Raw genomic sequence first — 25,136 nt, 5'->3', positions numbered from 1 at the left:
ATCAAATTACTTGGTAAAAGAGAAAATAAATCCTTGTTTTCCAGGTCTGTGGCCTTATGTAACCAGTGACTGGAAATGTTTCTGTTTGTCTTGGATAGTCACCCCATTGGCTTATTGGTTCATTTGACAGTTGCCAAACACTGAATCATACCTCACAGTCTGTGACTGCTCATGTTTAGGCCCTGGGGACCCACTTTTCCCCGTTTAGTTGTTGATAATGAAGAACACATGCGAACCCTTCCATTATTTCATCTGACAGCCGGCTCGCTTGTCGTGTTTCCATTCAGTCGGTGCAAAAGCTCAGTGAAGTCTGCAAGCACAGTTTTTACTGTAAGCTAAGTTACATATTAGACATGACACGGGTTAAAGTGATGAAGTAATCTCTTCCAAAAGCAATCATTTCATTGTCGTTGTCAGTGGTGGTGTTCTGTGGAAGAAAATATAGTTAAAAGATGTAAACATCCACAAAAGCTAGAGAGTAATGATCTGCCACTAGCATAAAAGAGCAAGTTTTTTTTTTTTTTACTCTAGCAGGTTCTGATGTTGGAGGTGTGCTGTAATAACTGTGGTGGTGAATCTGGTGGATTTGGACAGGATTCAGTATTAATCTGAGTTATGTCATTCTGAATTGTTTTCAGAAATGTATAACTACGGGGGGAAAATGCAAAAATAGCATCCACATGATTTTCAGATGCTACTATTTCACATTTTTGCTAGTACATTAAGATTTTACCATAACATAATGTAACATCATGAGTTTATGCTGATCTCTACATTATTTGTGCACACATGCTCCAAAATTAATGGATGATTCTGGACTGTGTCAACACATAAAAGACAAACTAGCAGACAATTTTTACCTGAGCCTCAGCGGAATGAGATAAAGACTTGGTTTGTACAATTTCTTTAAAAACCCATGAAATATATTAAAGACAAGAATGCTTAACAGAAGGAAAGTAGTATTTTAGAACAAATATTAATATTAATATAATAATAACAATAACAACAACAACAACAATAATAATAAAAAAGAATAAGTAGTTCAAAATTTAACAGAATGAAAGAAGTATGAAGTCAGATGTTTTTTGGTTCCCCCACCTTGTTTATGGTGACTTTCACACAGTGTTCATGCCAAGCCTGACACTTTTTATTTTGTTTTCTTTTTCTAGTTTTGTTTCTTTATTTTTGAGCACATTCATATTCTGAAATGGTCATGACAGCTGACCAATCCTAAAGAAAAATGTTGAATGACCTTTCATGAAGCACTGTTGATCAAGATCTTTTTTTCGAAGAAAACGAGACAATTTGACAAACTGGAAATCAAATGTTTTTTGCACCAAAATCAAAGAAGCAAAAATGACCAGATTCTTTCTGTTGTTCTCAGATCCACTTGAAAACTGAACTTCCCCATTTCCAGTAATTATAAACCACACAACGCACAAGTCCCCTTTAGCAGCTCTTCTCAAACTGTTTGTACTTCCCCCAAGATTTCTTATGTTCAATGAGTCAGTGGACGATTCCTGTAGATGACTAAACCAGAAGTCAGTGAACGTGCTCCAACACAAATACACGTGGAAAAGGATTTCAGTGACTTATTCATTTTTGTTCACAACTCCGCCTTTTCTTTTATTTTCCCCCATCCTGTGCAGTCATGCATGCACGCACACACACACACACACACACCCAGCATGTGGAGGGGCTAAGAAGGGGAATACTGTGACTCATCATGCAAATCTGTTGATTTAAGTTGTATAAACAAAGAAGTCCTTCATTGGGAGCAAATGCTGGGACACTTCCAGCTATAATTTCCTGGAACACTTATAACTACTTTTCTCATTACAGATTTTCCCAGTTTTTGGAAAAGATTCAGTCAAACCTTTCCTCAGAGTTCAGCTGTGTCCATCCATCCTCCAGGCATGCCAGAGGACGTTGTTCCAGGGTCCCAGCAGGGGGAACCAGTTAGTGCAGCCCCCTGCCCCAGCACCACCCCCGGGGAGGCTGTAGATTTAGAGTGTCCCATTTGCTACCAGGAGTACAACCAGTATAACAAAAGCCCCCGGATGTTGGAGTGCCTCCATGTCTTCTGCACAGAGTGCCTGCAGAGGATCCAGCTCAACCCCTGTGACCCCGCTGACCCCCGCGGCGGCCCACAAGCCATTCCCTGTCCCCTCTGCCGCCATTTAACCCCTTTGCGCACTGGGAACGCCCTCGCTTTACCCTGCAACTCCCAAATCATGTGCAGGCTGCCCCGCGTGACGGCCTTCCGGATGCCGGCGACAGTTTCCACACGCGTGGCGACCGTCACCCAGAGAGTGGTGCTCTCTCTGGAGGGCGCCAGCAGCGAAGGCGGCAGGGACAGCCGCTTCATCGTCCTGCCCACCGTCAGCCTGCAGGTGCAGCAGATGCACCCGGACAGGCCGTACGGCGCGGCCGCGGACCTGGTGGGCGAGGAGGGGGTCATACAGCAGAGCCGGAGGACCCTGCTGTGCGTGCAGCTGCTGGCCGTCATATTCTGGGTGCTCTTTGTGATCACCTGCGTGGTCGGCGTGGTGTTTGGACCGCACTTGTTCAACAGGAAATTCTAATTGGTGGGTGGGTGGGGTCACTTTGGCAACAGATGCTCCTGACATAAAGACAATATGTGAGTGATTTCTGTTTAGACTGATGACGATTTACTTAAATACCTCATTGTGGATGGTTGGTGCTATCGCTCCTTTTTTTTTTCTTCTTACATGGATGAAGAGCTCCCTCTAGTGTCACATGACTGTGATAAGCTCTACACATCTGTCCTTTGGCATAGTTGGCCGCTTTATTAGATGCACTTCGCAAGAATTATTCCTCGGAGAGTTTTGGTCTAAATTGACTTTATATCATGACAGCTGCTGCAGATGCGTCTGATGTTCATCCCAAAAGTGCTTTACTGATGAGAACACAGTAGCCATCAGAAGATGGGTACACTGTGTCCATCCAGAGATGACTAGGGCAATTAAAAGAAGTTCATAAGAGGCTTTTTGAGGTTCTGTTGTCCTTCTATCATCTGGAACTACTCTGCTCTTTCTCTTCTGACATCAAGGCCTTTTTGTCCATACAACCGCCTCTCAGTGGATATTTTTCTTCTTTCAAACTATTCTCTGTTGTGCATCAAAACCCTAATAGCAAGCACCAAAAAAATTACGTTCAGTCACTTTAAACCTCTTTGTTCCACGTTCTGAACTTCAGCAAATCTTCTACACTAGGTCTAGATGCCTTTATGATTAACTGATTTGCAGTCTTAGTGAAGAATCAATTAGAGATGTGTACCTAATGAAGTGGCCAGTAAGTGAAACTTCCTATTTAGCAACATGTGATGCTTGACAATATTATAACACAGGATATATTTGTACCAGAACTGCTCTGCCAAGGATTCCTGCCTCACCTACACAAAATGTTGCAAAGTTTCCTAAAGGAATATGTTTTTTAACAAAAGATGTTCATTTATGCTATTATTGTAATTGTCATAATCATCATCATTATTATGATTATTATTAGTACTACTACAATGTTTATCTGGTCTGGGACCCATTTAAAAGTGTCTGAGGTGAACAATATGAATATGAACAGCAGTTTCTGACAAGCAGTACTGATTCTGTAATGTAATTGTTGGATAATCCTCCTGTGTTTACTTTTCCTTTTTCTGTATAGTGCGTGTGTATTTTGTGCTTTGAGTGTTTTTCATTTGTTTAAGAGAAACACATTTAATTAATTATAATTATTTCTCAAATTAAACTGGTTAAACAGCACTGATGAAATTAAAAAGCTTAATTTGAAAGTATTTTAACTCATATTAACTATAAGCTGCTCCTGAATCTTTACTTGTTCCTCTTTCTGTGCGAGCCGTTAGTTTGCAGCACAGCTAGCGGTTATAGGAAGTTAGTAAATTCAACACAAGGCAGATGATTGATTGAAAATACACTTTTATCTGGTGCTATAAGGAGGATATTGCATTAATATTGCGTATTGCCTTAAACAGTAATTTTGTAAGCGATTATCAAGATTTTGTTGCTAATTTATGTGAATGAGCTAAAAGATTTTTTTAGTGAGTTTAAGTTTTGTAAAAACACCATCATCTCATGTCTGTAACAGAACTATCAGTAGCCATACACCTGGGTATAACCAAAGTATCAACTGGTGAGGACCAATAAACTGTTGTTACTCTAAGAGAAACCTTAGAGTGTCATTTTTTCCTAATGCCACATTCGGCACAGACTACTGCTTGAATATATTTTCTTCTGGTATATATTTGATAGTTACGGTAAAAAATATGTTGTTGTTTTTTTGTCTTCTGGCAACAGTAGACATTAAAAGGTAACCCACCAGAAGGACATTTGATAGATGTTATTTATTACCCCGATTCATTTTATGTTCTCCCTTCATTATTTAGACACAAAAGTTTTTTTTAAAGATCAATATAGGCATATTATGTATGAACATATTTTCCCTTTTTGGTAATTGCAGTTGTCAACTTCAGTTCTTATTGAAATCAATATTCAATAAATATATTTTAAACCCCTTTATATAGTCTTTGTTCTTAAAATGTCTGTTAAATATATATAACCCCCCACCAAAAAAGCTAATTGTATTTCTACACCATAAATGGCTGGGTATTATCCAAACCCAGGATGCAACATTTTTACAGCAATCCTGATTCTGACCAGTTGTTTTACATTTTGAGCAATTAGTAATCAGACATGATAAAAAAAGTTATTTAATTCCAAACTATTTAGTAAACTGTTGATAAACACAAAAAAGTGATTTAAAGTTTATTAATATATATATCTTTATCAAGTGAAATGCATTAAAATACAATTCAGGAAAGAATATCCTCAAACTGTAAAAAGATTTATTAACATTCAATTATATACACAGACTCTGAATGAGATTCAATGGCACACTTTTCTTTCTTTAGTTGTAAAGCATATAAAATACTTAAAGACAAAAAGATGAAAAGTAAATAACCTTGTCAAACTATCTGTATTTTTTTTTTATCAAAAGTTTTGAAACAAACAAAAAAAAATTACTAGCAGATGTGAATGAATTGGCCGTAGTAGGTAGGACCACAAACATCCAGCAAATTCTACTTTAAATCAGACATAGATGCGGCTTTTGATTAATCGTGGTTATTTAGAGCAACTGTTTTGAAGGAAAGAGTGACCCAGTTTTTGTTCTTGTCGCAGAAGAAAAGTTGCATGCCTGATTTGCAATTAGAAAACAAACATACCAAAGTCTTTGCCGCGATTTGTTCTGCTTTTAAAAATGTTCCAAATGTCTTCATTTGGAGCAAAGCAGAATCTTAGTCAGATTCCTTGTTTGTGTGCCCAAACTTAAAGTTGGGATTCTTTTCTGTAAAAATCAAACACTGTTTTTAAAAAAGTATTGTCTGTTTAGTTCATTGCGAGCAGGTAAAAATGAAATAAAACACATTGAATTGAAATTTGGATTTTTTTTAATGAATAAAAAATGGACAAAATGTTTGGACACCCTTGAACTTACTATTAGCCTTCCACTATCCCTGAGGATTTCTTCACCTTGATACGGCATCTTTTTTATTTTTTATTTTCATTTAAAAATATATATATATTGGCACTCTTTGAACTCCCTACCTGGGAGCACGGCTGGGGCAGCACGTAAAAAAAGAAACAACTTGGAGGGGGGGAACGTCTTTACGTCACACGCCGCGTTGGCTCGCAACGAGCGGTGAAAAAGTTTTTAGACAACCCCCTCCTCTTTATGTTTTTGTTGGGGGAAAAGTTGCTGGAAGTTTTAGCCGTGTGGATGTAGCGTGTTTGCCGTTTTCTGCCCCTCGGTAACGGAGGGAAGGAGCGTCGGCGCCAGCGTGAAAGTCGTCCACGGAGGTTTTAGAGCGAGGACTTTTTCAGCCGCTTTGTGTCCGTGGGCTCGGGCTGAAAAATCTCAGCGGCCCCGTCCCGTCAGCGCTGCATCTCGTTAGCTACCTAGCTGAGTCCCCGACAAAGTTGACGCTACCTCGGCTCCCTCCGTAGCCCGTCTCTTCGGGGAAAAGGTCCGGCTTTTTCACCAGCGCAGAGATGGCGGAGACCAAAATCATCTATCACATCGACGAGGAGGAGACCCCGTACTTGGTGAAGATCCCCATAGCTGCAGAAAATATCACCCTGCTGGATTTTAAACAGGTCCTCAACAAGCCAAACTACAAATTCTTTTTCAAGTCCATGGACCAAGACTTTGGGTGAGCTGCTCTGAATTTCCCCTCTAATGCTTTCCGCGCAACGCACAAGCAGGAAAACCACGAAAGGTAGTTTTAATTCCCGAGAAGTGTCTGAGGGCAGGAGCAGGAACTTAAACTTGAACCAAATTAGAGATCGGAGGGGTATTTCCAACTGTAGCTGCAGGGAGAATAAGTAAAAATATTCTTAAAAGATGCTAAGAGGGTTGATAAACATCCTTTGCTCCTTCAGGTTGGGACTTTTCTCACTAAACATCATCATTACAATGGGAAACATTCCCTGTTCCTGCTGCTTTTCTTTACCCTAATCCTCATCCCTCCCTCCCTTCCTTCCTGAGCCCATCATCTGGTGAAATCCTTGCCTTTTCTTTCCTTCAGGACTGAAGCCAGGGTTTCCCCCCCTCCTCCCTACCTCTTCAACACTTTGGCCTGCCAGCCATCCTTTCATTCCCTGGCTTTCTCCCGACCCTCTCTGAGAAATAGCTGTCTCCTCTATCAATTAATCCTCTTTTTTCTCTCTCTCTCCTCCTGTGTGGCTGCTGTGCATTTTCCTGCAAAGGAATGTGAGTTTGTGGTTTATTCACCCGGTGAGACCCTCAGGGTTTCAGTTAAATGCATTGTAGTTTTGGATGGTTTTTTCCCCCCCCCCCTTGTTGGATGGCACCAGGGCTGCAGAGGCAAACCCGAATTCAAGCTTGTGATTGTGCAAGATTGCTTTACTTTAAGTCTAGGTTGACTCGGCACTCCCCACACAGAAGGAGGTTATTCATACGTCTTTTAATTTTTTTAAAACAATTTTCTCGCACGACAACCACAAAATTAATGACATTTTGTAATATTATATGTGCTAAAAAATACCAATCTACGTTTTTCACTTTTTATACCGCTACAGATATCTGTGGTTTATTATCGTCCGATACGATCCAATAATCTGATCATTTTGAATTGACTTGAAACTTCTTTTTTTTTTTCTTTTTACATAAATGTACTGAATTACAAATCTATTTGATAACTCTGCACCAAGTGCAGCTCATTGAAACACACCATTAGATTCACAAGCTTGGTCAACATAAACAAATGACTAATTTGTTCAGTCAGCGCAATTAGGAATGTAACAGCAAACGTGAAATAAATAATAAAGAAACTGATAAAAACAACAGCTTGACTACCTTGGTGAAACATTTGAAGTGCAATTAGGACTTCTAAATATAATGTGAAATAAATAATGAAGCCTGATGTCGCTCAGTGCACAAAACATAGAATTAGACTGAGTAGATACCCTCATAGATTGGGCACATCATTACAGTATCCCATCTAATTTTTTTTTCAATATCAGGACCAAAACAAATATTAATATAGGATTGCTGCATCTCTTGATAAAAGAGCACAAAGTGTGTAACTGTGAAGTATAAAGATGATTATACGTGGTTTGTTAAATCCGTTATAAGTAACATGAAAAACGTGTATTTATAGTTAGCTGGGAGAAGCTGTAGAAGAAGGTGTCCCGGTCAGATGAGAGCTTAATGGAAGTTTTTAACCAAAACATGATGCATGCTGGGAAACTTCACACGGCACGCCATCCTCAGCAGAACATCCCCACAGTAAAACATGGAGGTGGCAGCATCATGCTGTGGGGGATGCTTTTCAGTGGTCTCTGTTGATGGGGAAATAAGCCCTCCAAACTTTTAGAAAGTACAACAAACTACTGTGCAATGTGGCTGCTTACAAACTTTTCAGATTTTCATCTTCAACAATTTTAGAAGACCATGCGTCTCTTTGATTCTACTTCACAATTATCCGCTGCTTTGTGTTGCCCTGTTGCAAAATCTTTATGACGTCCAGTAAAGTTTGAGAAACACTGCAGGAGGAGGTATTAAAGTGAATCTGATTAATTTATAATTTCCTGGTTGTAGCTTTGATTACTGTGGGCGTCCCGTACTTCAACATGATGCAATATTCCTCAGCCTTGTTCTTTTTTTTGCCATCCCAATTTTCCAATCACTCTGAGTTTTTGAATCGTGGTCCCTGCCGTTATTTACGTAACTATCGGTGTGTTTGTGGCTGTGATTTTTGACCCATCACAGGATTTTGTGATTATGCAACAGACTGAGGCATTTCATCAACCACACCAGAGGTTTATTTACTGCTGCACTTGTAAGAATCCCTGCTGACAACGTAAATATACCCAGAGTATTATAAATTACCTCTTTTGTTTTGGTTTTTTCTCCCTTTTTTAAGTCTATGTTGAGCCCTTGTTTAGAAACACTTGAGTTGAAGACACAGAATATTTAGTTTATGAATGAACTTCCATGTTTTCTCAGAAAAACACTGGATTTTTGTTTGTCCCACAGCAGAGTGTTATCTGTTGCTGCAGCTTTCCAACATAATTAAGTTGACCTTTTTGGACTGCTGCAAGTCGATGCATTGATTTTTATTCTAAATGGCTGGACAGCCAAAAAACATTTTTTTTGAAGGTTTAATGGCAATATCCAAGCAAAGTGTATAAATTATTACTTGAAACAGCTGTAAACATCTTAGTTTTATTTTAAATGTCTTCTTTACATTAAATGATTTGTTGTCCAAAGTTTGTACTATCGTCTATATAAAATGTGAACATTGAGGGCAGTAAGAGTTCATCCAGTTGGGACTGCTATTTTAATCAGATGCAGGTAATAAAGACACAGCAACTGAAATATCGTAGACTATCATTACGATATTATTATTGTGCATGTTTATATTTTCCTTGGATATGTTCTGCAGCTCTTGCAAATATTGGCTTTATCAAATAAAAAGGCTTTCAGAGCACTTTAAATCACTTTGTTACCTATGTTTCATCTTGGTTGCAGTCTACCCATACAGTCTGCCTGGTATACTGTGTTAAACTGAATATCATAATCTTGATCTCGTCTTTTCTATCTGTGAAAATATTTACACAAGGTTTTGACGCATCCTTGAAAAATTTGGAAAAGAATATAATTTGACTTCAACATTTTGCAAGTCCGGATGAGTATTTAATTTATTTATTTTTAAATTATGCCATTTATCTTTGATTTGCCACATCACAGCTTAGGTTTTTGTCTGACTCCTTTTCTTGTTCTGTTTTTGGAATTACTGACAGAGAAGTTGTAATCTACTCTGTTGAAAACTAAAAGACCATTTCACTCACTGTTCTTCTTGTGACCCTTTCAGATCACAGTTTTAAATTTTAAAGAGGTATTTTGGTTTGATCAGCAGGCATAGTCCTATTAAGCTATCCTGGATGCGGAGCCGCAGTCAATAAATTGGCTGTAAAATAGTCAGGAAATAAACAATTGAATTATACATGAGATTTGAGTATTTTTATGATTTATTTCTATCGTTCATGAAAAATACAAGCTTGCCATTGCTTTCCTATGCTATTCTGCTCAATTCTCATCTCTGTTCAAAGCTCCATTTGCGATTTCTCCCACTGAGCTTGATTTCTGATTGCGGATATTTCCTATTGAATAATCGATTCCTGCAAATCTTGTTTCTATAATGGTGGTAAACTCTTCAAGCAATTATCGTGATGTTTGATAAAATGAATGTTTACATGAGGGCCTAAAACAACGGACACTTCTGATACTCACCTGGCACTCTCTCCCCTTTTCTCTTTAAAGTACAAACTCTGTCTGCTGTGCCAGTGTCTCTTGTAAAGCGCTTTATTTGGTGCTCTGGAGGAGTTGAAGTAACTCAGGTCTTGTTCATGAATGAGAGCGATCGATAGGCGGCTTGGTTTGCGCCCTCTGCAGTGATGCGGGAGCTGTACCGGTCTGTCCTGGTGAAGAAAGAGTTGAGCTCAAAGGCAAAACTTTTGATTTACCAGTCGATCTACGGTATTCACGCATCTATGGGAGGTGACCGAAAGAACGAGACTGCAGATACAACAGAGGCCATAATGAGTTTCCTCCGCAGGTTGTCTGGGCTCTAACATGAGATTTCCCTGGAGGATCTGGCCCCAAGTGGCGGGGGAGGGGAAAGTCTGGGCCTAAGCCTGACCCTACCCGACCCCGAATAAGTGGAAGATGATGGATGGACGTTGAGGACTGAACTTAAAATTGGTATTTGTGAAAGACTTTGGATAAGTGTTCATTTAAAAGAGAATTTTTGCTTCCAATGGATACAGGTGGAGCAGAAAATGAATGGTTAAAATAGCACCGGAGAGTAACTCGGCAACAATAACTGTCGTAATAAAATTAGATAGTACATCTGATAAAGTATTCAGTATAGAGAATATTTGCTGAACTGCAATCCAGAACCGCACTTCATTCTGGGGGATGTAGGCAGAGTAAACGCTTTAGAGGATGAACCTCTCACGGTCCAACTAAGAAAGGCTGGTGGCATCAACTAACTCACCCACTCTTTGGTTACCTAGCAACAGTTTGTTGAGTAATTTGCACAACAGCAGCCTAATAACTGCTTAAAAATAAAAAGAAAGGTATGAAATAAAAACTGTAGATAAAACAGAAGAGATTACGCCATATTTCAGATATTTAAAACAGAAAAATAATCAACAATTATCGATATCGACTGATATGAAAAGCTTATATCATGATACGAACAGCCAGCTTAAACACTCACAGATTTCCTCTGTGTTACTCGACATTACATAACCGTTTTTGACTCCAGACGATTGTTTGCACACATAGCAGGCGACCCACTCAGCGGAGTACGGAAACTCAGAATCAGCCGTAGAAACCACCGCCTACTTCAAACCCGTCTGCCAGGTCTGATTCACTCATTCGAACGTCTCCAACTGAGCTCAGACGAAAAAAATTCAAACACAGCTCCGAGTCAGCTGTCCAGTCAAAGCAGGGATTTTTTTTCCCCCTCCCCCTCCTCTCTCTTCAACCCGGGAGAGGAGTGTGTGTTTTCATTTGCCCTGGTACGAGGCCAGCTGTCGGCCAGAGCCTCGTGTGTGGCGGAGGGGAGGAGGGGGATCCAGAACCGGCGCTGGAACACGAGGGGAGGGATCCCAGCCCTTTGCTGCGTTGTCTGGGTCGTTGACTACAGGGGGGAGAGTGGAGCTCAGTTGGAGTCTCTGGATCTTCTTCTGTGCTCAGGGAGAGCATCAGGGAGCCGTTTCAGGAAGATGAATTATTAGAAAGCTGATGCTGTTGAGTGTGAGGAATGTAATGGCTGCAGGGGACTGGAAGAATGGCAGCGGATTGGATTTTAGGACATTCATACTTTTAAATACTGAAATAATATGTTTCTGGGACATCCGTGTTTATGTCTGTTTTATTGTCTGAAGCTGTTTCCACTTGTTTGATTAGACTAAGTAGTAAGGAAGGAAAAACTGTTGCATAACGGCTGCTGCTGACGGTCTGTGAAGACATGAATGTTAAATAAATGAAGGAAACATTTGTGGACCAACACCCGGCGGCCACTTACTGTCTTCCAGCTTCCTGCTGCAGATTCCCACCGGTTCCCACAACAAGCCGGCTTTATGCTGACACTCTCTAAACCGGCACTCAACAGCTGCTTACAAAAGCCCAGTGGAGGCCGATTGATTTTCAAACAACCAAATGGGCTGCACATCGGCTGAGAGGCTCTCTTTGTAATCCTGTTTAAGAAAAATATTTGAATAATGGCGTTGTGTTGCAGGAAAGTTCACAAATGATGTTTTTGTCTCTGATGGGACAGAGGAAAACGCACGGCAGGTTCTGCGTTTGAGCCTTTTGATATTTGCAAGCAGCTTCTTTTAGTTATATAGATTTTATTTTTTTCCTCACAGTCTGAAGTTAAATCAGACCAAATCTTTCTTGTTTATGTTGGAATTTCCCAAAATTATTTCTCCCAATTAGCAAATAGAAATGAATGTGGTAATTTTAACTGACTTAAAGCATGAAAAGCTCCTGATTTAACTTCAGACAGTGTGGGAGAACAAAAAAAGTGTCTGTCTTTTTATTAGGTAAACTTATGATTTCAAGTTGATCAGGCCACAAAAACTTCCAAAGAAAGACAAGCAAAACAGAGGAATGTTATTTGGTAATTTCTCTGATTGTGGATTTTTACTTTCTAACGTTTCCCGACTGATTCGACCCGTTTTACGGTGTGTTGTTGATTTGAAAATCCACCTGTATGAAATGAGCAGAAGCTGTCTTTCAATCAAAAACAATAGAGCCTGGTTCATTTGTTTGGAGACACATTTTTAAGACGAAGATACGGATCAGAAAAACATGATGCAACTCTACATGAAGTCCGTTCAACCACCTGGAAGTTGAGCCCTGGTGTAACTTGCACAGAAAGTGACAAAATAATTTTTTTTAATATATATATATATATATATTTTTTTTTTTTACAAAAATCAAAGGAAACCTGTGGGATATTTTAGTGGCTGCATGAAGTTAGTTGGCTTGACATGTTTTTCTTTCTGCACTGCTGCTGTCCGACTGCCTGTCTGCCTCGCCTGCTGTGTGCAGTTCGACACATCTTCCATCAGAAATAGACCAGAAGCATATTTTTAGCGCAGCACCAGACTGTTTCTGGGATGCTTGTGAAAGCCGCCGCCTCCATTAGGATAACGCGCATTGTTCAGAGCGGCTACGATCACGTCCAGCCCTGCCGTTTCCCGCCAATAAAATGATCAATTCATTTGTTGTTCCAAAAAAAAAATAAAAAAAATAAAGTGGTTTATGTTCCTCCAGAGAAACTTTCTACAGGTATTAACACGTTTTAGCTGATTTCAGGAATTCCTGACAGCGAATGTGTTTCACTTTATTTTACATTTATTTATTCAGATAAAGCTCATTGTTGTGCTTGTATAGCACAAAAATAAGGCAGATCAAATATATTGGTCAATGTATTATTAATCAAAAACAACTTGGATTTAAATGAACCCAGTGTTTCAGCTGTTTTGCTGGGTCCGGAAACAGAAAATTGTATACGACATCAAATTAAGGCAAAAAAATTCCAAATCTTATATCTTTGTTTCATTAAAATATTACGTGTTTATTGTATTGCCTTGTTTCCTCATAGATCTAAATTCTTAGAACAAATCATGTAGTTGTGTTTGTGGCCATTTCTGATGAGGGAACATTTTCATTTTTCCACCAGTTCCCCTGCTTTATTGGTTATTTGCACAGGTTGAATAAAATAAAAAATCTAAAACGCATTTTATGTTTCAGATTGAGCTTCACAATGTATCAAACTAGTCAGGATTCCACCTTCAGTGTGTGCGATATTGCAATTGCAAAGAGGGCTTGAGTGTAATATTTGGTAATACTTTAGCAAACTTGCATCAAGACTGTGCTTGCTGGTAAGATGGATGGATGGATGGATGTTCGCTGCCTCAAGGGAAAGATGTGACGACGTTGCAAGAAGAAGCACTTTGTCATGTTTTCACTTTGTGTTCCTGGTTTGAGACAAAAACATTTATTTGGACGTGTCGGCTCTTTGTCTCCCTCCATTTTCACTGTTTTCCTTCTGAGCAGCATGTTCCTCCGCTCAGCTGTGCTACTGTGAGGCCACATTCATCCATCACCAATGTTGTGAAAACGGAGCAGTTTATGCTTCCTGAACTTCTCTTCTCCTTTTTTTTCTTTCTCCAGGGTGGTGAAGGAAGAGATTTCCGACGATAGCGCCAAGTTGCCTTGTTTTAACGGCAGAGTGGTATCGTGGGTAAGAAGATGTAAACTTGTTCTATTTTTTTTTTTTTGACAATTTTCTTCGTACCTGCACCTGTTGGCTTTTATTCAAATATTTCTGAATTTTGTATGAAGGCTTTTGTATTAAAAGTACACTGGATGTATAGAAGTTACATTTCTCAGCTGGCTTATAAAGAAGTTCCTTGAGAACTTGAGAAGAGAAAAGAGGGTTTTAGGATCTCTACTTAAACAATGGATGGATGGAAATCAACATAAATGTCATCCAATATACGGAGTCAGAGCAGAATTTTTTCTTTTAGTCCAAGGGAGTGAGAAAGGAATCTGAATATTGCAGTAAGTGAGTTTTTACGTATGATTTCGTGGAAGAGTCTTGCGTCTGAACTGTTGGTATTGAAGTTATGCTGCAGACCCTTTGAATCTAGTTTAAAGTCCATTGAGACGTCCTCCATTGGCAGAGCACAGCTGCTTCTTACCTGCTGAACATAAAGATGGCCCCTGTTCCTGTCTTTGTCCAATGATGCTCTAGCTCCATGTCGCACGGCCTGTGAACTCTTACAGTAAAGTGATTTGCCAAAAAACTGTTGTAATACTTTCCTTTTCTCTGGAAGTCCCAGCTGTTTCACCCCACCCTGCAGCTTGGATCCAAACAAAGACAGAACATCGAGACTTGGCCTAGAAACGCAGATCTGGGGCCGGAGCATCTGTTAAGTGCATAAGATTGAAAAAAAAACATTAAAGGAAAAGGAGAACAAAGGTTGGAGAGCAGAGGAGCTGATATGTGATCTGCAGACTGGAGCAGGAATCCCTGAAATCTTTCCATGCAGGGACGTCTGTCCACATGCTGCTGATCATTTGGGATCGTTTCTACAGACGGAGCTCATTTTCAGGAAACGCTTTACTGTCAGTGTTTTAAAATTCGTGACACTACTCCTGTAATGTGTTTTTGAGCATGCTGAGCGCCTGTGCAGCGTCAAAGTGATGAGACCACTGGATTGAAACTTTTTATCCCTCCATTTTTCAGTCTCATTCCCTTCCTGTCTGTCTGTTTTATGCGCCTTGTAATCCGAAGCTGTGCGGCTTTCATCCTAATTGTTGCTGTTTGTGTGTGTGGCCAGTTTTCCTGGATAATGAAGGGAGACAGGTTAAGTGTGGGATAGCGTTTCAGTTTGCCCTTGAGACGTTTGTCTGTAAAGAGTCGAGTGTTTCTATGTCAAAGTAATTGACATGGTAGACGTTTCCCCTCCTTTCACCTCCGCTCTCCTCCTTTCAGTCTTTTGAATTTCTCAACCACTCCTCTCACTTTCAGCTTTAACATATAGGTTTATTTTCTCTTTTTGTCATCCTGTACGTCCTGTCTCTAACTTATCGCCACTTGTTCTGTGTATCTCTCTTAGTTGGTGTCTTCGGAGACTCCCGTTGCAGAGCCTCCAGTTGCGGTGGTGCCCCCTGTGGAAACAACCACCCAGCCTTCACCACCTCCACCGCCCCTGCCACCCCCACCCGCAGAGAGGACAGGGGGCATTGGGGACTCCAGACCACCCTCCTTCCAGTAAGCAAAGCACAGTTGTTCTCATTTACTCTACAGTAAATCCTGTAGGACATGACCTGGATGCTGGACATGAAGATTTTCCAGACCTTGTACTTAAAGTTCGGGGTAAACTTTTTTTTTTTCTTTCTTTGTCTTTGACAGAGAAACTCTTGAGCAGCTCACGCTCTCTGTATCAGGTTCCTGCAAGAATACTGCAGAGGTTTTGTAACTGACCTTACCTGAAGTCACCCCTGTAATCTATACTAAGGACGCTCGCAGTTACTTAATTAATTAATTCATTAATTTATTTTTTCAGAAAAACAGTTTATTTTTACCTCCATTTAAATTACATGTGCCTGGGACATTTTTTAAATTTATGCTCATACACTCAGTGGCCCATTTCTTAAGCCACTCTTAAAAGATAAGAGAACTTATTATGCAGGAAAAGCAAATGTGTGTTAATTTTAAGAAGTCAGAGCAATTATTTAAAAAGGTCATATTAAAAATGAAAAATTAGCTCTGCTATTAGCTCTGCTATGTTTCAGTTTTAACAGCAGGTCGGCCATTAATTGCAGGGGTTTCCTTAAGTATTTCATACACGGTAATTGTTTACGCCTGCTAAATAAATTAACTCATATTAAAGGGTTAAGTTTTCTGGATCTTTTCACTGGAAGATTCTGCAATTAAAATAATTTATTTAAAGACATCTTTATCAGGCCAGTGTCAATAAATGCCACTGGTGTTGTATTTAATAGAACTGAATAAAACATAAATGGGTTTTGTTTTGTTTGCACATTTCTGAACAGCGGACATTATAACTATTAACCTACAACCAAAGAAAATGGTTCAATACGAGTCTGGTTTTCTGCGTTAGCTTCACTGCACACCAGTAGTCCTGGTAGCAGTGAACTTTAAGATGTCTTAAGAGCCAACTGAGGTAAACTTAAGCAGGTTTACTCACACAGCTCCCACGTTCAGCCAGTCATATGATTGGTTTTGGAGCTAAAGATTACGATTAAAACGGATTTAGACTTTAGAAAGTCATTACTGAACGCCGCTCCAAACGTGCCTCTGAAGGAAAGTTTTGGCGGCTTTAGCAGAACAATAACGACCATCGGTTAAATTCAGAAGAGTTGCCTTAAAAAAAGTTTATTGCAATGTGAGAAATCTCACAACTGTTGGCTTTTTAGTTAGGTTTTAGTTAGGGATTTGTCGTCGGATAATGCATTTATCTATAAAACTCATTATTTCGCTGTGAGGTTGAAACAATCATAAGCGTTTGAGAAACTTCTTTCATTGCTAAAACACAGAAGCAAGGTGCTGTTTTCCAACTGTCCTCTTATTTTTCTACATATTCTTGTTTACAGGACAACTATTAGTCTGAATTGTTCTCAATTTATTCCTTCATAGAAAAGTTTTAGGGGAACCCCCCCCAAAAAGCATGTGAGTTATAGAATCTTCCTCTAAATCGGAGGACACATTTTATTATTAGGAAAATATGTACTAAAGCAGTATTTATAATCTAAACAATTGTCAAGTCTAAACAGCTTTGCTTTCCAGAGTATATTATAAAGGGGTCATCTGCAGATCAGTGACCAAGTAAATTTTTCTGTTAGAAAGAATTTCCTCAATTCCAAATCTGAAGAATCCGTTAAAGTGAGAAAGTCCGAAGACGTTTAAGAGACGTTTTCACACCTAGTTTGTTTACGCTGGTCCGAATCAGATAACAGATTTAACTTGTAATCTTTTCAGGTGGTCTAGGGTGGGGGAGAAAAATGTAAATACAGGAAGCTGGAGAGCACATGGAGAATTTAACCATGTCATTATACATACATATATATATATTTTCGGTGACCAAAGGTACCGTGTTAGACAGCCTGATCACCGAGCGCATATGCAGCTGGTTTCCCAGCTGGTAACTAGAAAACCAGTAAGTTGGGCATGACATCACTCTCAGATCAGTTCTTCCCTCTGGAGTAAATGGATTGGAACAAGAGTGTAACGTATCTAATTTGCAGCAACAACTTGAGTGTTTTTGGTTATGTTCAGTTAATGAGCGTTTCTTAAAGAAGGATCACTGCCGGTAGGACACACCTGAAATCATACCAGGGGAGGCATCGAAGAGTGAAGTGGAAGATAATGGATCCTTCTTCACACAATGATGGGATTACCTGCATAGGTTTAACATTTAGCACAACATTTGCCTTTGTGCCTGGAATCGGGTTTCGTCTCCATTACAATACCAAATCAGCGCTTATACTTGAGCTGCCGAAAGATCTGCGGCTATCCGATCCTCTCGGGAGATTCAAGCCACAGGAGGTGACTGCTTTAGTTTCTGGATTCATTGTAATATGATAAGATCATATCAGGTGTTAGTATCAGACGTGAAAAACTTCATTGATGTGACAGGTAACTGGATCATTGCCTGTAACTAAAAGCTGACCGTCAGGCATGCTGTGTTTTTAAAAAACAAGCTCAATCTCATCATTCATGACCCGAAACGGTTCATTGAACTTTAAAAATATCCTCAAAGAAGCACAGGAGCAGCCACAAACTTTACAACAGTCGCAGAAAACGGTTCAAATATCAAATTTCTGTTTTGTTCTCTGCAGTCCCAACGCTACGGGCAGCGTGGAGACTTTGGACGATCAGACTGAAACCGAGTCCGTGGTTTCCTTCAGGAGGGAGAGACCCCGCCACAGAGAGAGCGTGGATCAGCACGGTGAGAAACTGCACATCTCTGCGCTCGCAAAAACAATCCATTATCACGGAGCTTTATCCAGATCTGGCCCGCCTCCATCCTCCAAACGCTGGCAGATAGAATCAGGGAATGTTCGACTGTGGAATGTTTTCTACTCAACAAGGGAAAACATGAAACTTCATCTGGTATAATTTCTCCCGTTTTCTGTTTATTTTCAAGGGCCCCGCATGAACGGTCAGAGCCGCCTGGAGCGCCACCTGGCAGGGTACGAGAGCTCCAGCACAGTGATGAGCAGCGAGCTGGACACGACCAGCTTCTGTGACTCTGAGGATGACGACACCATGAGCAGGTGAAAGACGAAGGGCGAAGCTTTTTGCATTGTGACAATCCCACTACACAGTCTGGATCAACATCTTTATCACAGAAATAGAAACAAAAGGAGAACATCAGAAAGAAAACTGATCAAATTCTAACTATACACAGCTTTTGCTAAATCTCAATAGCTTTAGTTTGTTTGTATTCTTGCTTTTCCATTTTTTTTCTCTGAGTTGCAGCACATTTGAGGAGAGGATCTCACCTTCCTACTGACCTTTTTCCTGATCTATAAACTTGTAGGTTCAGCAGCGCCACAGAGCAGAGCACCGCCTCCAGGCTTCTGAAACGACACCGTCGGCGGAGGAAACAGCGCCCCCCGCGGCTGGAAAGGGTACAACCAACACTTCCAACACCCTCTTCCACAAATTTAGTGTTTTGTTTCTTTTTACATGGTTTGAACTTTTTAAAAGTTTAACACAAATATAGTAATTGAATCAATTTGTTTGTCAGGCCTCGTCCTTCAGCAGCGTGACGGATTCCACGATGTCCCTGAACATCATCACCGTCACGCTCAACATGGGTCGGTACTCAGTGGCAATATTTTAGTTGAATGACAAGCTTCACTCTTTAGCTTGTTTTTAAAGGCCTGCTGTGATGTCTCAACAATGCAGAGAAGTACAACTTCCTGGGTATTAGCATTGTGGGCCAGAGCAACGAAAGAGGGGATGGCGGCATCTACATCGGCTCCATCATGAAGGGCGGGGCTGTGGCTGCGGATGGACGCATCGAACCCGGAGACATGCTGCTGCAGGTCTGCAGGGATGAATGATGCACGGCTGCTCCTGTTAATATTTTGTGTTATAAACCTCAAATAATAATAATAATAAAAAAAACAGAAGCAGAATAGATGAATCTGCAACACTTTAGTATTTCAACAAAATTTCTTTGCCGTCGAAGGTGAATGATATCAACTTTGAGAACATGAGTAACGACGACGCGGTGCGAGTTCTCAGAGAGATCGTACACAAACCAGGGTGAGTCGCCGATTTCCAGTCTGAATGCTTCCGGTTCTGCCTCTAACGTGAACTGATCGGTGTTTTCTGGCTTTGGCAGACCCATCATACTGACGGTGGCCAAGTGTTGGGACCCGGCCCCTCAGGGCTACTTCACGCTGCCTCGCAGTGAGTACACGAGCCCCTCAGGTCCTCCGGTAGATAAACGTCGCAGTCGGTCAGCTCTTCCTCCTCTTCCTCTGCCAGATGAGCCGATCCGACCCATCGACCCGGCGGCGTGGGTCAGCCACTCTGTGGCCATGACCGGGGCTTACCCTCCGTATCCGGGCAGCTCCTCCCTCAGCACCATCACCTCCTCCTCCTCTGTCACCGAGACTGAACGTGAGTCCACTTTTCAACTCATTCCACTTAGTTTTAGCCAGACGAGCCCAGAATGACGCAAGTTCTGCTGGTTTCGTTTCCGTTCATCTTTTATCTTTTAACGACGTTAGCCCATAAATCCTGTTTACCACTGTCTGTTTGTCTGTGTGATAAGTGAAAGCTGCTTTGATCTGGTTCTTCTCTTGATTTAGATCTGATTGAATCCGGGTGGGTTTGTGTTAGCGTCTGTTGAACTTTTATACATTTATGTCTCGTTACGACTGGAAAGTGCAGTTTCTTTCATCAAGATGTAATGTGATAGCGACAATTGAAAATGTGAAAAAGTAAAGTGATCCTGACTGGTGTTATTTAATTTCCCTTTTGGGATCAATATAGTATTTTTGAATTTTAAAATTTAAATTGTTGGGGTGCTGTGGTGGCGCAGGGGCAAAGCACGACCCATGTATTGAGGCCTTAGTCCTTGTGGCGGTAGTCGCAGGTTCGATTCCCGGCCTGGCGACATTTGCCGCATGTCTTCCCTCTCTCTGATTCCCCTGTTTCCTGTTGAACTACTTTCAAATAAAGGCCACTAGAGCCAACAAAACCTTTAAAAATTTTAATTGTAAAGCTTCGTTTGCTTCTGTTTTCCTCCAGGTTTCGATGACTTTAACTTGTCGCTGCACTCTGACATGGCCTCTGTCGCCAAGGCCATGGCTTCACCGGAGTCGGGACTGGAGGTCAGGGATCGCATGTGGCTTAAAATCACCATCCCCAACGCGTTCCTGGGTAAGACGAAAAGAAAAAGAGAAACTACTGCAGGAAAAAACAAAAAACCTTAACTCTGTGTCTCTCAGGGTTACAGGGCAGCCATTATGTTCCCAGAATTAAAACCGTGTGACCTGTGGGAGGGAGGAAAAAATCCCAATCCTACGAATGGAAATACTTGTTCTGGCTGGAAACATGTGCCAAATTGGAATCACCTGCAAGCTGACTCACAAGCAGCAATTACAAAATCTACACGTTAGCCCAAATTTGGTGTTTTTCTTTTGAATTTTGTATTCCGATTGTTTTATCTGACTTGTTTACATCGTAAAATCCTGCAGCTTAGAGACATTTAAGACAAATTACTATGGAGTCCCTCAACTTAATTTTGAGTTTGTGAAGTGAAGTTCCCTTAGAATAACAAAAGTTTCACTATTTTATTCTCTGGGTGTTCATTATTGACTGCAGTGGTATAATTTCATCTGCTGTTTTTCTAACTTATTTTTGGTGATTAGTGATGCATTTGAACCATTTGTTTGTTGCAGTGGTTTGAATATTAAGGGTGGACCGACTGGTTAACCCCCGATTCCCTTAATCTTGGGTGATTGGCAATAGTTAAAAATGTCAAACCTTCCCCGACATAAAAATGTTAAGCCAGCTTATCCATGGATTGTAAGCATTTTGGCACTTTCAGGTTAACGTTGTAAATAAGAAATTGTTCATTAAAGTTTTGCCTGGTGAAATAAAGTTTTAACTAAAAATCTTTCTTACAGTTGCAGAGGTATAAAAAGCACCCACCGCCCCTTTTGGTCTGCAGTGACTGACGGAAAATGTTCAGTTATTTTCAATAAAATAAAGTGGCCAGAAAACTGCAATAAGTGCACCCCTGCTGATTACACAACATTTAGGGCTTAAATTTAGTGTGGATTTTCTCAAATGTAGAGGTCAACATTATACATTCAGTCAAGACAGGAAGGCATTTCACTAATATTTAGCCAAATATCAAATAAGTAGCATCTCAACCTCATACTTTTGCCTTTGGCTGGAAGTTTTCTGGAAGGGTTGTGGCAAAGCTATTCTTAAATCTTAAGGTTAGCTTTTTTTGTCCTATCCAAAACCAGTTTTCAATTAAAGTCAATTCAAATTGAAAAATACTTTATTGATCCCAGAGGTAAATTAAATGTTGGTGTAACTTGTATTAAAGAGTTACTGTATGTAGTGGTGGCTGTTGACAGGGAAGATCACTTGTAACGGTCTCTAATACAGTGAATTTGAAGAAGCCTCTGATTGAAGATGCTTTGTTTTCTCGAGACGTTCAGATGAAGATTTTGGACCGGATGAAACCAGCTGACATCAACCTCCTATCTGTTACCGTCTGACTGGAGATAAATGTTTGGTTTATTTCCTGGGTGTCACTGAGAATCCATCTCTCTCTCTCTGTCTCCGTCTCGCCTTCAGGCTCAGACGTAGTGGAGTGGCTCTTCCACCACATAGAGGGATTCCAGGACCGCCGGGAAGCCAGGAAGTACGCCAGCAACCTTCTGAAGGCGGGCTTCATCCGACACACCGTCAACAAGATCACTTTCTCCGAGCAGTGCTACTACGTATTCGGAGATCTGAGCGACTGTGAGAACTGTGAGTCGCTGATATGTCAATCTCAATCCAAAGGAGATGACAGACAGCATATTCTGAAACGCAGAAGTTTTATTCAAAACAGTAAAACTCCTCTTGGTTAATTTGTTTGTAGGTTAAATCAATTCTGTCCTTTTACTTCCTACCCAGACATGGCCAACCTGTCGCTGAACGACAACGACGGCTCCAGCGGCGCCTCGGATCAGGACACCCTCGCCCCCCTGCCGCTCCCTGGCGCCTCCCCGTGGCCTATGATGCACACCTTCCCCTACCAGCCCTACGCAGCGCATCCCTACTCCAGCCAGCCACCTCCGTACCATGAACTCAGCAGCTACAGCTTCGCTCCGGGCAGCACGGGCAGCCAGCACAGCGAAGGTGACAAAACATAGTTTATAATCATTTAAACAAAAAAAAGATGTTTTAGGGATTTTTCGACTTCAGCTATCATGGACTCTGTTTTGAACTTTTGACTTTTGACTCCCCTCCTCCTTCAAATTAAACAGAATTCGTGTCTAATGTTTGTGCTGGTTTGTGCAGCAAAAAGTTTAGTTTGTGACGTGATTATTTAAATGATATTAATAAATGTTTCCCGAGGTCATCAAAGATCAACCTGAACCACCACGTTTACAAAATCAAGCAGATTCTGTGCCAATCAACTGTACTGCATGGTTAAAAATGCACGAAAACTCATGCTTTTAATATAGGATAAAATGTTAAAATTTAATTTGAGTACATTTGTCCAGTACAAAAAAAAAAGTCCCACGTTGAGAAATAATCATCTAAACCAACCAACCATTTACTCAAAACCCCAGTTGGCTGGATTTTTGGCGCCTCCAAGACATTTAATGTTACTTGCATTTTTTTTTTAGTTAATTTGAATTTTAGAATTTTTGGATTAGGAATACACGGCTTCCTGTTATTTTTAACTAGTTTTGAATAGTTTAGGAAATTAGCGCTCAACAGAATTGTCCTACTTTTGACCCAAACCGACTGAAATAAGAACATTTAGGTCTGGAAAAAGCAACATTACGAACCAGTAAAATGAGATGGCTTTGTCTTCTGTTCCTCCTCTTCTCAGGGAGCCGAAGCAGCGGCTCAACGAGGAGCGAGGGCGAGCGGCGGCGCAGCAGCAAGGGCCCCGGCAGCACCGTGGGCGGGGGGGAGAAATCCCCCTCTGGAGACGGCGGCGGTGCCGAGTCGCGCTCCGGCAGTGGCAGCGAATCGGAGTACTCCACCCGCGGCAGCCTGAGACGCGGCCACGGCTCGTCGGCGCCCAGCGAGCACAGCCACGCCTCGTCGCAACGCTCCCACCACCACCGGATGCCGCAGCCACCTCACATGTCCCCGTACCCGCCTGGCATCCTACCCTACAACCCCATGATGCTGATGATGGTGCCCCAGCACCCACACCCGGCCATGGCCGCCCACGCTCTCCAGCACCCGCAGCAGCTGTCGGCGGCCCCCATGCACCAGGCGCTGCCCCCTCCTCCCTCCTCTACTCCAGGGGGCCCTCCAGGAGCCCCTCCCACCCGTGACCTGGGCTCTGTGCCCCCAGAGCTAACCGCGTCCCGTCAGTCCTTCCACCTGGCCATGGGCAACCCTAGCGAGTTCTTTGTGGACGTCATGTAGATTGTTTTTTGTTTTATTTTGATTTTCTTTGTGTTGATTGGTTATTCTTGTGAAGTCAGTGTACGGTTCTTCTCAGTGAGCTCACGCCGCTCATCGGAGGAAGGGTTTTGGTTATAAATTAGGTAAAACAGGGTTTAAAATGACAAAGAAATTAATAAAAAGCAAGCTGATATGGAATACGGTTTGATCAAATGTGCCAATAAGTTTAGTTTCTGCTTAAATGAAAAACAAAAAGTAAAGCTTTAACAGTTCAGAAAGACTCGTCTGTTCAGGTTCTTCTGTGTTTGAAGCAAAGTTTCAGCACAACGTTAGGAGCCCGGCGAAGCTGCTCTGTAGTTTGAGATGCTGGTCTATGATCTGCCCTCCCTGGAGCCACACAGAACAGAGTTTAACACTAGAGGGCGCTAGGTACACCATGTACTGAAAGAAGGATCCAGTCCTGAATGCATGGTATGTTTTGTTTCTTTTTTTTTTTTTTTTTTGATGAGTGCCTTACTTTTTTGAGACGTGAAACACTCCAGGTACATAAGATGTTGTTCCACATTGTTTGACAATGAACTTCTCTGTACATAAATATCTGCAGCTCCTATGTAAAGCGTACGCTCCAATGTGAAAGGAAAAGGTCCAAACATGTCAGCGGGAATCAAGAAATGATCAGATCACCTCTGACCTGAAAGGTACCACGATGCTCTGAATGTGACACCACGTGCTTATGGCGGTACCTTTCATGACATTCAGTGTATTTCTTTAATGTGATACAGCTCCTCGTCTTTATTTTTATGTTATTGACTCACATTATTCACCAATTTTTTTTTTTGTTTGTTTTGTTTTGTATGCGTGACTTTATAAATCATGTATAATCCAGATATTAAGGTGCTAAATGAAGAGTCAACATTACAGAGAGTGACATGGACAGTGTGGCGCTGTTTCAACTCATAATACCATCTTTGTTTGTGCCTTTCAGAATAAATTTGATACTAGCTCACCATCTTGTGTGTTTAGATTTATTCGTATGTGGCTAGAAACATGTTGACATTTACATAAACTGATATTAAATCACTAAACTGACACTAAGGTTTTTATGGTTTAGGTCAGTAAGTGTTACCTAAATTATTTCTATTTGCTAAATGTCAGAATAACAAGAGAGACATTTAATCTTACAATTCAGAAGCTTATACATATGATGCTTAATGTATTCATTACTAGAAATTAACACCATTTGGAAAAACCCAGATAATGTTTTGACTGTTTGACCAAAAGTGAATAAAAACATATAGAAAAAAAATCCCAAGTGAGGTTTTTAGGATTTACACAAGAGTTTAATTAT

General features: G+C 40.9%; 2 protein-coding genes across 2 annotated transcripts; both read left to right on the top strand.

Annotated features, from left to right (window-relative positions):
• Window positions 1-1,769: 1,769 nt before the first annotated feature.
• LOC114157804 (RING finger protein 223) lies at window positions 1,770-4,162 on the top strand. Its single transcript, XM_028038967.1, has one exon. The coding sequence runs from the start codon at window positions 1,917-1,919 to the stop codon at window positions 2,583-2,585; it is 669 nt and encodes a 222-aa protein (XP_027894768.1). The 5' UTR covers window positions 1,770-1,916; the 3' UTR covers window positions 2,586-4,162.
• A 1,921-nt stretch (window positions 4,163-6,083) lies between these two features.
• dvl2 (dishevelled segment polarity protein 2) lies at window positions 6,084-24,795 on the top strand. Its single transcript, XM_028039092.1, has 15 exons — window positions 6,084-6,244; window positions 13,813-13,882; window positions 15,264-15,418; window positions 18,010-18,119; window positions 18,318-18,447; window positions 18,714-18,804; window positions 18,924-18,993; window positions 19,085-19,224; window positions 19,371-19,447; window positions 19,527-19,594; window positions 19,673-19,807; window positions 20,441-20,572; window positions 22,007-22,183; window positions 22,331-22,555; window positions 23,259-24,795. Exons 1-15 carry the CDS (start codon window positions 6,084-6,086, stop codon window positions 23,807-23,809), a joined length of 2,292 nt encoding a protein of 763 aa, XP_027894893.1. The 3' UTR covers window positions 23,810-24,795.
• The last annotated feature ends 341 nt before the right edge of the window (window positions 24,796-25,136 follow it).

This window comes from Xiphophorus couchianus, chromosome 14 (assembly GCF_001444195.1).
Source record: "Xiphophorus couchianus chromosome 14, X_couchianus-1.0, whole genome shotgun sequence".
In the NCBI taxonomy this organism is placed as follows: Eukaryota; Metazoa; Chordata; class Actinopteri; order Cyprinodontiformes; family Poeciliidae; genus Xiphophorus; species Xiphophorus couchianus.
This window is presented reverse-complemented; position numbering and strand designations above follow the sequence as displayed.